Source organism: Erythrolamprus reginae, chromosome 8 (genome assembly GCF_031021105.1).
Source record: "Erythrolamprus reginae isolate rEryReg1 chromosome 8, rEryReg1.hap1, whole genome shotgun sequence".
Taxonomy (NCBI): domain Eukaryota; kingdom Metazoa; phylum Chordata; class Lepidosauria; order Squamata; family Dipsadidae; genus Erythrolamprus; species Erythrolamprus reginae.
The window spans coordinates 23,598,211-23,611,524 of record NC_091957.1 but is presented as its reverse complement, the minus strand read 5'-3'; the positions used below and the strand labels follow the sequence as shown (position 1 = coordinate 23,611,524).

The 13,314-nt window shown below is 44.9% G+C and overlaps 1 protein-coding gene across 3 annotated transcripts in view; it reads right to left on the bottom strand.

Annotated features, from left to right (window-relative positions):
• UBE4B (ubiquitination factor E4B) overlaps positions 1-13,314 on the bottom strand; it is a 70,045-nt gene extending 56,731 nt beyond the window's left edge. For 2 of the 3 annotated variants that reach the window (XM_070759298.1, XM_070759296.1), the window contains exons 1-3: positions 13,141-13,314; positions 12,254-12,344; positions 1,097-1,283 (exon numbers count right to left, since the gene is read on the bottom strand). In XM_070759298.1, the coding sequence (XP_070615399.1) occupies positions 1,097-1,283; positions 12,254-12,344; positions 13,141-13,238 (376 nt within the window). In that variant the 5' untranslated portion in view covers positions 13,239-13,314. Of the gene's footprint in view, positions 1-1,096; positions 1,284-12,253; positions 12,345-12,816; positions 12,872-13,140 lie in introns of those variants that run through there. The other variant, XM_070759297.1, reaches the window with a different exon arrangement.

Here is a 13,314-nt window from a genome sequence, read left to right as displayed (position 1 = left end):
GGGTGGGAGGGAATGAGACAGCAGCTGTGTGATGCTTTAGCTTGCTTGGCTAAGCAGCCAGTCCCTTCACCTTCAAGGCCAGCTGTTTCCAGGCTGCAGCAATTTCTATGGGAGAGACCGAAGTTGCCAAAACCAGCCAGGTTACCCCCCATTCTCATATTCAGACAGGAGCTGCCTGGCTTGCTGCATTACTTCAAAGGTGGCTTGTACAGTTTCAATTTAACTTCAAAACAAGCCATTATAGGCTGCAAAATCTGGCCAATGGCAGAGCACAATGCTAGAATCCAGCAAGGCCTAGGTCCAGATTACTTATGGGACCGTCTTCTGCCTCATGTATCCCAGCGGCCGGTTAGGTCCCACAGAATCGGCCTTCTCCAGGTCCCATCAGCTAGGTAATGCTGCCTGGCAGGGCCTAGGGGAAGAGCCTTCTCTGTGGCGGCCCCGGCCCTCTGGAATGAACTCCCTCCAGGGATTTGTACCATCCCCAACCTCCTGGCTTTCCGCAAGGCTTTGAAAACTCACCTTTGCCAGCAGGCTTGGGGCCGTTGAGCTACATCTAGCTCTGGCCAATAATTGGAATGTACATGGGATGAGTGGGGATGATTGTTTTAGTGTACTGGGGTTTTAGATCCAATTTTTAAATTTAGATTTCTTATACATTGTATTTTTGTACCTATTTTGTTGTGAGCCACCCTGAGGTTGCAGAGAAAGGCAGGCAGGCAGGCAGGCAGGGAGGCAGGCAGGGAGGGAGGGAGGGAGGGAGGGAGGTGGAGAGATGGACATAAGGAAGGACGAAAGGGAGGGAGGGAGGAAGGATGAGAGGAAGGGAGGGAGGGAAGGAAGGAAAGAAGGGTGGGAGGGAGGGAGGGAGGGAGGGAGAGAGAGAAGGAAGGAGGGAGTTAATTTTTTTAAAACTTTCTTGCTTGCTTCCACGAAATGCCAAGCACAACAGCTTCCTTACAGCTCTATTAAACCTTAATTCGCACGTCCCACATTGAACCTGCAGGAAAAGCCACAATTTCTCGAGAACCAGGGCTGATACTCCCCCACCCACCCACCCCCAAAAAGGAAAAGTGTCAAGCTGATAGTGACTTACCTGACGCACCGATTGGAGAGGTAGCAGGGGTTATACTGTGAACATTGAGCCCAAGGTTGTGGGGTGCCCCTGAAGACGGCGCTGGGACCGGCTGCCCTGGGGGGTTCTCCCTCTGTGGAGACGTAAGTGGGGTGGTGGGCTGGGAAGAGGGTCCGCCCGCAAGCCGGGCAAGGCGCCTCCGACGGATCTGCATAAAAGTCAAGATACCGTGAATTACGAAAAGCCGCGGTGGCACAGTAGTTAGAGTGAAGTACTGCAGGCTACTTCTACTGACTGCCGGCTGCCTGCAATTTGGCAGCTCGAATCTCACCAGGCTCAAGTTTGACTCAGCCTTCCGTCCTTCTGAGGTAGGTCAAATGAGGACCCAGATTGTTGGGGGCAAAAAGCTGACTCTCTAAACCGCATAGAGAGGGGCTATAAAGCACTGTGAAGCGGTATATACGGTAAGTCTAAGGGCTATTGCTATTGCTACTGGATTTCAGCCCTTCAGTGTTTGGGGAAATCTTGGACAATGTCTGCCTCGGCTTTCAAAAACAGACCTGACAACCAGAGTAGAAGGTCAAAGACAGAATGTTTAATCAGAATTCCAAATTTCAGGAAGCCATCAACACCCTCCCAAACAGCTTCATAGAAACATAGGAGATTGACAGCAGAAAAAGACCTCCTGGTTCATCTAGTCTGCCCTTATACTATTTCCTGTGGTTTTTCTTAAGATGGATCTATGTTTATCCCAGGCATGTTTAAATTCAGTTCCTATGGATTTACCAACCACGTCTGCTGGAAGTTTGTTCCAAGCATCTACTACTCTTTCCATAAAATATTTTCTCACGTTGCTTCTGATCTTTCCCCCAAGTAACCTCAGATTGTGCCCCCTTGTGCTTGTGTTCACTTTCCTATTAAAAACACTTCCCTCCTGAACCTTATTTAACCCTTCTACATATTTAAATGTTTCGATCATGTCCCCCCTTTTCCTTCTGTCCTCCAGACTTTGACCCACATCAAGCCATACATTTCCATCTGGTTCAGTGACGGGCTGTCAGTGGCAAAGAGCCACTTTCATTCCCAAAAATTCTTAACCATGCACCTCCACCACCCGTCCCCGTTCCCAGAAAAAAATCCCAAACAACCTTTTCCCGGAAATGGATACAGCACATGAAAAAAAGCATGTGTTCATTCCACTGCTCAGAGGAAGCCCTATTATTAGAAACCAAGCAAGGTCTCCCCTACTGTCTTACACAACAAGTCCAGCACATCCTGTTCTCAAAACAGTTTGAAGCTCCCATCCTAGGAAGGGGCAAAAAGGAAAGTAGCTTTTCCACAAGCTCCTTCTTAAAATTCGTCTTTGCCCACGTTACATTACACCACTGATGGCGAACCTTTTTTTCCTCAGGTGCTGAGGGAGCATGCGTGTGCGCTATCATTCCCACACCCATAAGTCAATGCCCGAGGAGGGCAAAAAATGCTTCCCTAGCACCTCTGCAGGCCAGAAACGGCCTGTTTCCCCACTTCTGGTGGGCCTGGTAGGCTCCTGTTTCGCTCTCCCCAGGTTCCAAAGGCTTCCCTGGAGCCTGGGGAAGGTAAAAATGACCTCTCCCACCCCCGTGAAGGTTCTCTGGAAGCTAAAAACGCCCTCCCAGAGCGTATGTGTGAGCAAAAATCAGATGGCCAACACATACATGCATGTTGGAGCTGAGCTAGCGTGCCAGCCGATATGTGCCACAGGTTTGCCACCACTGCCTTACTCCCTAAAGCCAGTGAAAGGTTTTCAAAACTTTCACAACAAAAGTTGTTGTTTCCATCCTGAGAGACCATAAATTTTACAGGTTAAATTTCTACCCAGGCTGAACGCAAGAGCTCACTCATTACAGGCAGCCCTTTACTTCAGAGGTGGGATTAAGCCAGTTCAGGCGAACCTGTAGTAGCAACCTGCGGGTGGGCGCAATCCTGTCTTATATCGCTGTTTTTTGATGCTGCACGCATGGAAAGATGGCACACACGAGCAAATTGTTGTTTTTTTGCACACAGTGCACATGAGCAAAGCATCAAAGCGACATTTTCAATTCTGGGCGAACCGGTTATTAAATTATGTGAAGCCCACCTCTGCTTAGAACCATTTGTTTAGTGACTCTTACAACGGCACAACTTGCAGCTATTGCAGCATCCCCAAGTCAGGCGATCAAAATTCAAACACTTGGCAAACTGATAATATATTTAGGATGGTCCATAATGTCACGTGATTCCCCTTTTGTGACCTTTTGACAACCAAAGTCAGAAGGGGGAGCTGGCTTCACTTAACATCTATATTAGTAATTTAAGAACTGTAGTGATTCTCTTAACAACCATGACCAGAAAGGTCGTAAAATGGGGCAAAATTCACTTAACAGTCTCTCTCTTAGCAACAGAAACTTTGGGCGCAGAACTGCAGAAAAAGCAATTGCTGCCAACCTGCCTTCCATTGAGGACCTTTCATACTACACAAGTCAGTATGACTTTACTGACTCCTCACATCCTGGAAATAAACTGTTTCACCTCCTACCCTCAAAACGACGCTATAGAGCACTGCACACCAAGACAACTAGACACAAGAACAGTTTTTGCCCGAACGCCATCACTATGCTAAACAAATAATTCCATCGACACTGTCAAACTATTTACTAAGTCTGCATTTCTATTACTACTAGTTTTTTCTCATCATTCTTATCACCCATTTCCTTCTACTTATGACTGTATGACTGTAACTTGTTGATTGCATTCTTAAGATTTTTATTAATACTGATTGTTTCCTGATGGCTTATTTGACCCCTGTGACAATCATTAAGTGTCGTACCTCATGATTTTTGACAAATTTCTTTTATGTACACTGAGAGCATCTGCACCAAAGACAAATTCCTTGTGTGTCCAAGCACACTTGGCCAATAAAGAATTTTATTTTATTCTATTCTATTCTATATTTATTCCATTCCGTTCTAATTCTATTCTAATTGTCTAGGACTACCTGTATGAAAATTATTATTATTGTTTTTATTTATTAGATTTGTATGCCACCCCTCTCCGGAGACTCAGAGCGGCTTATGTCATTATTTCTGCAATAATAACCGATAGGGTGTTCTGGGATATGGTGGCAACATTTAACACAAAGTTATGGACTTGCAGTGTTTTGTGTAGAGGAATGATTCCTAACCTTTCTTTTCCTAACCTTTCTTTTTTTGGCTATGCCCTTAAGCATCTCTAAATATATTAATATTAATATTTATTAGATTTGTATGCCGTCCTTCTCCATAACTCGCGGTGGCTCACAAGATACAATATAAAAAACAAAGCATACAGAACAAATCTAATACATTTAAAAACTACAGTTAAAAACCCAATATTTTAATCACTCAACTAATTCAATCATATCATGCATCACATCTCTTGGTGGGGGTGGGGGCAGTACAAATCTCTGGGGGGCGCTGATTCCAGAGGGCCGCCCCCCCCAAAGAGAAGGCTCTTCCCCAAGGCCCCGCCAAGCGACATTGTCTGGTTGACAGGACATGGAGAAGGCCAACTCTGTGGGACGAAACCGGCCGCTGGGATTTATGCGGCAGAAGGCAGTCCCGTAATCCTGATGCCCCACCACCATCACCACCACTGTGGTGACATGTAATTTTTACTATTCAAAAAGCAAACTCCTACTCACGCAGAGGAAGCCTAAAAGGCCATTAACTTGTTTTAAACACAGTTTCAACTGCCCCATTAAAAATCAAATGCCTTCCCCCGCATAGCGTGTGTGGACTCCACATTGGGAATCACTGGACTTCAGGAAGACACAACTTTGAGAGAAAGAGGCAATAAGCCCATTGCAGGAAGCACAGAAAAGTAACGTGTTTCTCCAAAAATAAGACCTTGTCTTATATTTTGTTGAACCCTGAAATAAACACTTGGCCCTATTGCCATGCACTCAAAAGCCTGATTGGACTTATTATCAGGGGATGCTTTATTTTGGGGAAAACAGGTACACGATAAAAAGATTCAACCACGGACCAAAATGTAGGTCAAGATAGCTTGTTTTCATTAGAAAGCTGCCTCAACTCATAGAAATTAGGCTGGAATGATATTTTTTCCCCCTGCAAAGAATTGTCTGTCTTGAATAAGGTCTGCTGCACTTCAGGTTGGATATTTTTTGGGCAGAAAAACAGTGGGGGGGGGAAGAGTCTTATTCTTGGCCAATCACAGGACTGGCTAGTCCAGGGCGGGTCAGCAACCTTAAACACTCAAAGAGCCCCAAGATCCTAACAGGAAGACTCCCCCAATACAATCCTGAAGCTAACCAGAAGTCCAGTTTCCCCACCATAGAGTCTCTTCCTAGTATGGCACTAACCAAAGCCCTTATCAATTGTGGAACCAACTAGCAACAGAGAGCCACAGCAGAGGGATGAAAGAGCCACATGCAGGTCCAGAACCTTAGGTTGCTGACCTTTGGGCTAGTCCAGGGGTAGGCAAAGTTGGCTCTTCTATGACCTGTGGACTTCAACTCCCAGAATTCCTGAGCCAATCACGCTAGCTCAGGATTTCTGGGAGTTGTCCACTGTCATAGAAGATCCAACTTTGCCTATCCCTGGGCTAGTCCAATGATTCCTAATTTTTGCAAAGTCTGGATGTATGGCCTTCAACTGTCAACTCCTATTGAGTACGCTCAATACTGGCCATGATGGGGAGTTTGGGAGTCCATCCATCTGGAAGTTGCCCAGAACTCACAAACCTTCTTCCGAATTTGGGTCGGTGTGTTTCTCCAGCTCAACTTGGGACCATCAGGTGTGTCAAAGGAAATACATACAAAGGGAACACAATACATACAAAGGAAAGAGTCAACCATGAAGCCCAAGAGGTGGCAACAGGGGCTATGGCTTCAATATGAGTAAGACCATCATTCATCCAAATCTAAAGAGTTCTCCGGGATTACAATTTGGATCAGGGCTCCTTTTAAGACATACCAAAGATTACACCTGAGACCCCTTGGCTTGAAGTAGGGCTCTATGTAAAATTTAAATTTTACTTGAAATTTACTTGAAATTTAAATTTTAAAACAGGCACTGCTAGGGAACAGGGCAGTGGTGGGTTGGTGTCGGTTTAGAACAGTTCGTCTGAACCGGTGACAAAAATTTGCCCCCACTCGCTGAACCAGTAACGATGGTCAGCTGTCCACACCCCCAAACTGATCCTCCAGTCGCCACTTCTGGAAAGCAGCTGGCAAAGAACCCTCTGTGCATGCACAAAGGCGTCTGCCCATGCGCAGAGGGTCACTTCCTCATGTCGTAGACATGCGTGTGAGTGAAAATGCGCACTTCAATCATGATGCGAACTGGTAGGGAAGGTAAGTGGAACCCATTCCTGGAACACGCCCATCAGAAACTGAATGCTACTACCCCAAACATCATCTACCTTAATTCTAAACCACTTCCAAGTAAAAGGTTTGTTCGATGTTTGTTCAATGACATCTGTTTTTCCATGCCACAACTCCTCCTCTGGGACCACTGGGAGACTTAGAAACAATTGGTGACACAATATAAAGATGGGTGGGAAGCAGTCAAGGCTTAACCACAGGAAGTAATGAGGTGAGACCCGTCCAATCATGGCTGGAAAAGGTGCCATTGTTCCACCTACGAGCAGAGGCATCGTAACTGAAATGACTAACCCAGAGCTTAGCCTTCTTTAATCAACTTAATTAGATGCTCTTATTTATTATTTAAAGCATGTCTTCTCTCTCTCATCTGAAATGCTCCTGGGGTAATTGACCTTATAATAAAAACTAGACGGGTCACTCAAAAGGGCATTACACAAGACATCCAAGGAAGGATGGAAAAGAGGGAGGAAAGGTACGACAGATATTGCTGTACAGAGGTTATGTGAGCCGCCCCGAGTCTTCGGAGAAGGGCGGCATACAAATCTAATTATTATTATTATTATTATTATTAATAATCATAATAATAATAATAATGTGCACATTTGCCAACATGGGAGCAACAAGCTCTCCCCCACACCCATAAACCCAGGTACCCTAAAAGACTATGAAAGCTGGACTGGTTTGATCCAGTTTCCCGTTAAAATTAAAGATCGGAATGCTGAATCTCCAAACCTCCAGGTCCTGTTGAAAAATAAGATTCCAGTTCCAATAAAAGAGAATATTTGTAAATAGCTAGGTAATATCAGTGCTGATAGGTGGGTAGGTAGGGAGGTAGGGAGGGAGTTTATAGCTCGGGATTGACCAGAGGAATCCTTGCTGTTGAGCTTGCTTGTTTTCTTGGCAGACATTTTATGACCTTAACTAGGTAATATCATCAGTGCTAGGACTAAGGAGAAGAAGGGGAAGGGAAGATTTATAGCTCAAGGTTGAAATGAGGGATCTTTTGTGTTTTCTGAGCTTGCTAGTATTCTTGCAGATAGTTCATGACCCTAACTAGATAACATCATCAGTGCTGGTAGGTAGGTAGGTGGGAGGGAAGGAAGGAAGGAGGGAGGGAGGGAAGCAAGGAAGGAAGCAAGGAAGCAACCAAGGAAGGAAGCAAGGAAGTTTATAGATCAGGATTGACAAGAGGGGTCCTTGGTACTCTCTGAGCTGGCTTGTTTTCTTGCAGATGTTTCACTGTACTAACAAGGTTAACTGCAACCTAGTTAGGGCACTGAAACTTCTGCAAGAAAACAAGCCAGAGAGCACCAAGGACCCCTCAAGATTCAAGTTCTCCGCACCCAGGAAAGAATTATAAACCAAACCATGTAATTATAAACCAAACCAGGCTGGCATAACAATGGCCCTTTCTCCTTCCATTCCTCCCCAGGCTCTTTGTTCCCTTGGCTTCCTGTTCGCCCCCTGGATGTTTTCTCCCACTGTTGAGATTTTGTGGCTGCAGTCAATTGGCCAGCAATTAGCTTTTTCTCCGGGTGGCTATAGTGTCACAAAGGTGAGATGGACAGCGATAGAAATCAAATAAGCAAACTGTGGTTTGCTTGCAGGCCCTGTTCAAACATAAATGGCCTGCACATAAAATGCATGTTTAGCACAAAGCGTGCCCAGAGGGGGGGGAAATAAAGAATGCAAGCAACCTTATTTAAATTGGCCAACTTGAGATTCAGTATAGGTGAGGGATGGCAAGTGGAGTCTGGGGAGTGCGAAACACCAGCCTACTGGGCTCATCAGAAGTTGGGAAACAGGCCGTTTCCAGCGGGCCTCTAGGGGTGGGGGAAGCTGTTTTCGTCCTCCCCAGGCATTACATTATGAGTGTGGGCACTCACCCATGTACGGTAGCACACACACGCTCTTTTGGCACCCAAGGGAAAAAATGTTTGCCATCACTGGTATAGGTCTTTCACCTGAGTTAGGAACCCACCCACTCCCATCTGCTATTCTAATCCCAATCAGGATGTACCCTTTAAGCGATCCCATCATTTTCTCCTCTACGTCTCTGTTGGGAAGGTTGCCTTGCCTACCTACCCTTCTACAGCAGAGAGGCAAGTACTTGGCAATGGGCCTCATGTGCAGATGTAAGATTCTTATTGCAACAGCAAAATGCTTGGTAAATGATTACCTCCCTCCAGCAACCACGAAGTCATCTTGATGGCTTGGAAGCTATGGAATGACTTTGCATAAAGGATGCCTCTTGTTGCAATCGGATCTCACCCAATGGAAAAATGATACAACCCAGCATATCGAAGGAAGGAGGGGGAAAGAAAGAAAACTAACTGTGATCTTTTCAAGCTGACCACAATGGCCGGATTCTGTGCAATAGGAGTACCCAATCACTTCCAGGTTGAACACACAGCACAGATTCTCTTCCTGTTTGTACTGTAACTTTTCCCCCTCTATGATATTCCTGAACATTACTGTCTTTCACCTGAGGGAGGTTCCCTCAAGCCACCATGATGTAATGATGAGGTAGTTCCATGTGGTGGGGAAGGAATTCCACCACTCAGATAAATATGTCCCTGTGTGAGGTCTGTATTTGGAAACAAATAATTCTTAAAGCACCTTCTGAATCAGGCACAGAGTGTCCCAAACAGAAATAATCCTTGCTTCACGGGTACCTAAGCAAAGGTCAATCTAACCTACTTTTTGGAGGATCTTCCCAAGGAATCTCTTGTGTTATTTAGATGAAAATATATATACTGCTCAAAAAAATAAAGGGAACACTTAAACAACACAATATAACTCCAAGTAAATCAAACTTCTGTGAAGTCAAACTGTCCACTTAGGAAGCAACACTGATTGACAATCAATTTCACATGCTGTTGTGCACATTCAACTTTGTACAGAACAAAGTATTCAATGAGAATATTTCATTCATTCAGATCTAGGATGTGTTCTTTGGGTGTTCCCTTAATTTTTTTGAGCAATATATATCTCCTCCTGCAACCAAGATGCGTAACAAACAACCTTGAGAGCGCTTGGAATAGATTCCTCACTGCAGCTCTCCAGCCAGAAGGCCAACTGGAGTTGTAGGTCAAGACAAATTCAATTCTCTAATAAATGATGGCATGTTGGTAATTGTGTCTAAGCAATTGTGGATGGGTTTTAGCTGGTTTCCATAGCTTTTTTAAACTAGTGGTCAAGGAGGTTTGACATGGAAACTAATCAAGGAGAGAAGCAACCTGGAATTAAGGAGAAACTTCCTAACAGTGAGGACAATTAGCCAGTGGAAGGGCCTGCCTTCAGAAGTTGTAGGTTTTTCATCACTGGAGGTTTTTAAGAAAAAGACTGCACAGACACCTGTCTGAAATGTTATATGGTCTCCTGCTTCAGCAGGGAGTTGGACTAGAAAACCTCCAAGGTCCCTTCCAGCTCTATTCTGATTGCTTTATGATTGGCTCCTGTCCTTGAAGAGCAGATCCACCCATTGACTTCTCACTGCTTAATTTACAGAGGAGTAAGTTGTGTGGGAGAGAAACACTAGCAACAACATACTAGCTTCCAATTAATCACTGCATTCCCAGCCCAAGTGCGATACCATTTTCAAAGCAGGACACTCAATATTCCTAAATTACTCCTGGGTTTTTGCTTCTGCAGGTGAGTGTAATGAATCTGATCCTTTCCTTGCTAATTAGGATAAACCATGAGCAAACACACAACTTAATATGTAAGTAAACATGTTTAAATTGTTCCATTTAACTACACACATAGAGTTAAGTGCTCACAAAATACAGCTTGATTAGTAGTTTGGATACCAGGGTTTATAGGAATATGCCACACAAACTAACACTATTTTTTACATCTATTTAGTTCCGTACCTTTTCGTGATTTCCCTGTTCAGTTTCCCCTAAAAGATTGGGCATACTAGGATCAGTAGAGTTGGTCCTTGATTTATGACCACAATTAAGCCCAAAATCTCTGTTCCTAAGAGAGACATTTGTTGTGAGTTTTGTCCCATTTTTAAGGCCCCTCTTGCCCCAGTTAAGTGACTCACTACACTTGTTAAATTAGTAACACAGTTAAGTGAATCTGGCTTTCCCATTGACTTTGCTCGTCAGCAGGCAAAAGGGGATCAGCTAGGATGCGGCAACCGTCATAAATATGAGTCAATTTCCAACAGTCAGAATTTTGATCACATGACTATGGGGGTGCTGTCATGGTTGTAAGTGTGAAAAAAATTGTCATAACCTTTTTTTAGTAATGTTGTAACTTGTCACTAAACAAACTGTTGTAAATCAAAGATTATTTGTAATTAAACTGGATTGCCTTCAAAACATAGTTTGAATTGGGTTTAAGAAAATTGAAAACCATTATAGTTCATTGTTTATAGGTCAATTCTGCCATCAAAGGTAAGGATTGCAGCCTGTGGCTTGGTCTAGTGAAACATATTTTCTATGTATCCAAGATTTCTCACCCTTTGGGAAAAGCACCCCGCAAACCTTTGATCACCGCTCCTAAATCACCTTTCTCCAGTCAGATACCTTTTGACTGGGAATTATGGAAGCTTAAATCCAGTTTATCTCAAAGGAATCAAGTTAGAGAAGGCTTTCCTAAACCACAGAATTTACTCACAGGTCCTCACACTCATTATTCTTCTGTTTGATTCTCATTTCACCTAATATTTCAGTACTGTGCTTTTCCTTTCTGAAAGTGTGAATTCTAGTTTTGTTTTAGGAATTTACTGTGCAGTTATAAGACTAAGATGAAAGCTACATATGATAGCTTATTAATATAAAGTCTCCCTTCTTAGAACAGATAAGGTAGAATTTTGTATACTCTTCATCTTGTCTTATGTTAGGCTATTACATCAACCAGAAGCACAAAATGTGCAACAGATGCTCAATTAAACCTAAATATTTCATAGACAAGATTTTCAACATATGTATTAATTGGCAACATACACATTTCCATTATAGAATAGGAAAAGAAAAGATTAGGACTAGAATGAAGGGAAGTGGGGAAAACATGATGTGCTACAACATACCAGCTTCCCTACATAGTTGCAATCATTTTAAAACATTTTATAAAGCTGAACACAACATCTAAGCTAAGCCTGAATAAAATACAGGACATCCTTAAAGACAGGAAATAATTTAAAGAACAGCTCACCATCTTAATAACCAACAACCTCCTAGTCATATAATAAATAACCTGTCTGTCACATGGAAGTACAAAAGTTCTTCATCTGAAAAGGTAATTTAATATTTTGGCATATATGCAGACCTGTTAATGGAACTACACATCCTGCGCTACCTCTTCCTGGCTGTCAGCTCAGACCGGGACCTACTCTCAAAAGTTACAAAGATTTACAACAGGCCATAAACCCAGCTGAGAGAGAAATAATTCAAGAGCCTTCTAAGCTCCCTGTCATTTTTGTCCTATCCCCCAAAACCCACCTTTATAATAGCAATTAGACCCCCTGAAAATACCTGCCTTAAAAAAAAACCTGGTTACTGTCAAACCTGGGTTTCGAACAGAAATAAATTCTAAAAAATTTAATTATAAGTTAGCAGACACAAAAATAAAAGGAGAGGAGGAATTAGGACAACCCCACCAACTTCATCCTAACAGACAGAACCTTTACTTCTCCTACCCAGCTCTTTGTACCTAAAAGGCCTGTGTGCAAACTACCTTTCTTACAACCACACAAACACACATTCCTAGTACTGTAATCATCTGCCCCCCACACACACACACTAGACATTCACAAAACTTACCTCATCCGCACTCAACTCCTCCATAGTTTTCCTCTTAATGGTGGAAGGCGTTTGGGGGAGGAGGGCTCCGCTGTTTCCCTCGAGGGAGGTGCTTGGATGGGGAGGAGGAGGAGGAAATGGCTTTCGGTTAAACCCCTGGTCCTGGTTGCTGCCTTTTTCTTTTTCCCCTAAGGAGCTCTCAGAAGTGCACAGTCAGAGGTTAAGAGCAAACCCCGTCGTCCCTCCAAGCTATCCAACTCCAAATAGGTGTCTTAGCGACCCGCAATGAATCCGTCCTTCCTCCCAAGCTTCCTATGCGAACTGCACCCACCGCCCGCCCTCCAAGCCGGATTGCTCCTCCTCCTCTTCCTCTTCGGTTTAATTTAAACTGGTCCCTACTCTAATGCCGGGGTTGGGAGCGTTTATTGACCGCCCCCCCGCTTCAGAAGGCTCCCGTCCTTCCCTTTTGCATGCAGCGTGGCGGCCTAACCTAGCCCTCACCTGTCCTATTGCCTTCACCTATCCTAAGCAAGCCCCTCCCCACACACCTGTAGAGACCAAACACACACACACTGGGTTGCTACCTCAGTCCTCTTTTTGGGGGGTCCCAAAGGAGCGGCTAGGCCTCGAGCCTCCCCCGCGTTGCTTCCCCCCTTGTGGATGCGTCAGCAGCCTTGGGGGTCCCATAGGCGGGCCTTCCCCCTCGCCTTCCCCTCCCGCTGCGAAGGGACAGGCTGGTTGACACCCCCCCCACACACACACACACACTTCTGTCCCTCCTGACGGGGAGGCCTACCCGGTTTCCCTCACATACACACACCCGCCGCCCTTTGGCCCTGACGACCCCCCCCCCCGTCCCTTGGAAATTCCCCCGGCGCGTATGAAGCGGGCGGGAAGGCGACGCTCACCGGCTGAAGCCCCCGCGCCTCCCAACTCCCCCCCACGCGTGACCGCCGGCGCCCCACTTTCCCCTCAGCCGCTGCCTGCCCGCGCGGAGATTATTCATCAAAACAAGAAGGCGGCGGCGGCAGCGGCCATCTTGGCGTCGGATCACGTGATCCCTGCCGCTGGCTCGCTCGTTC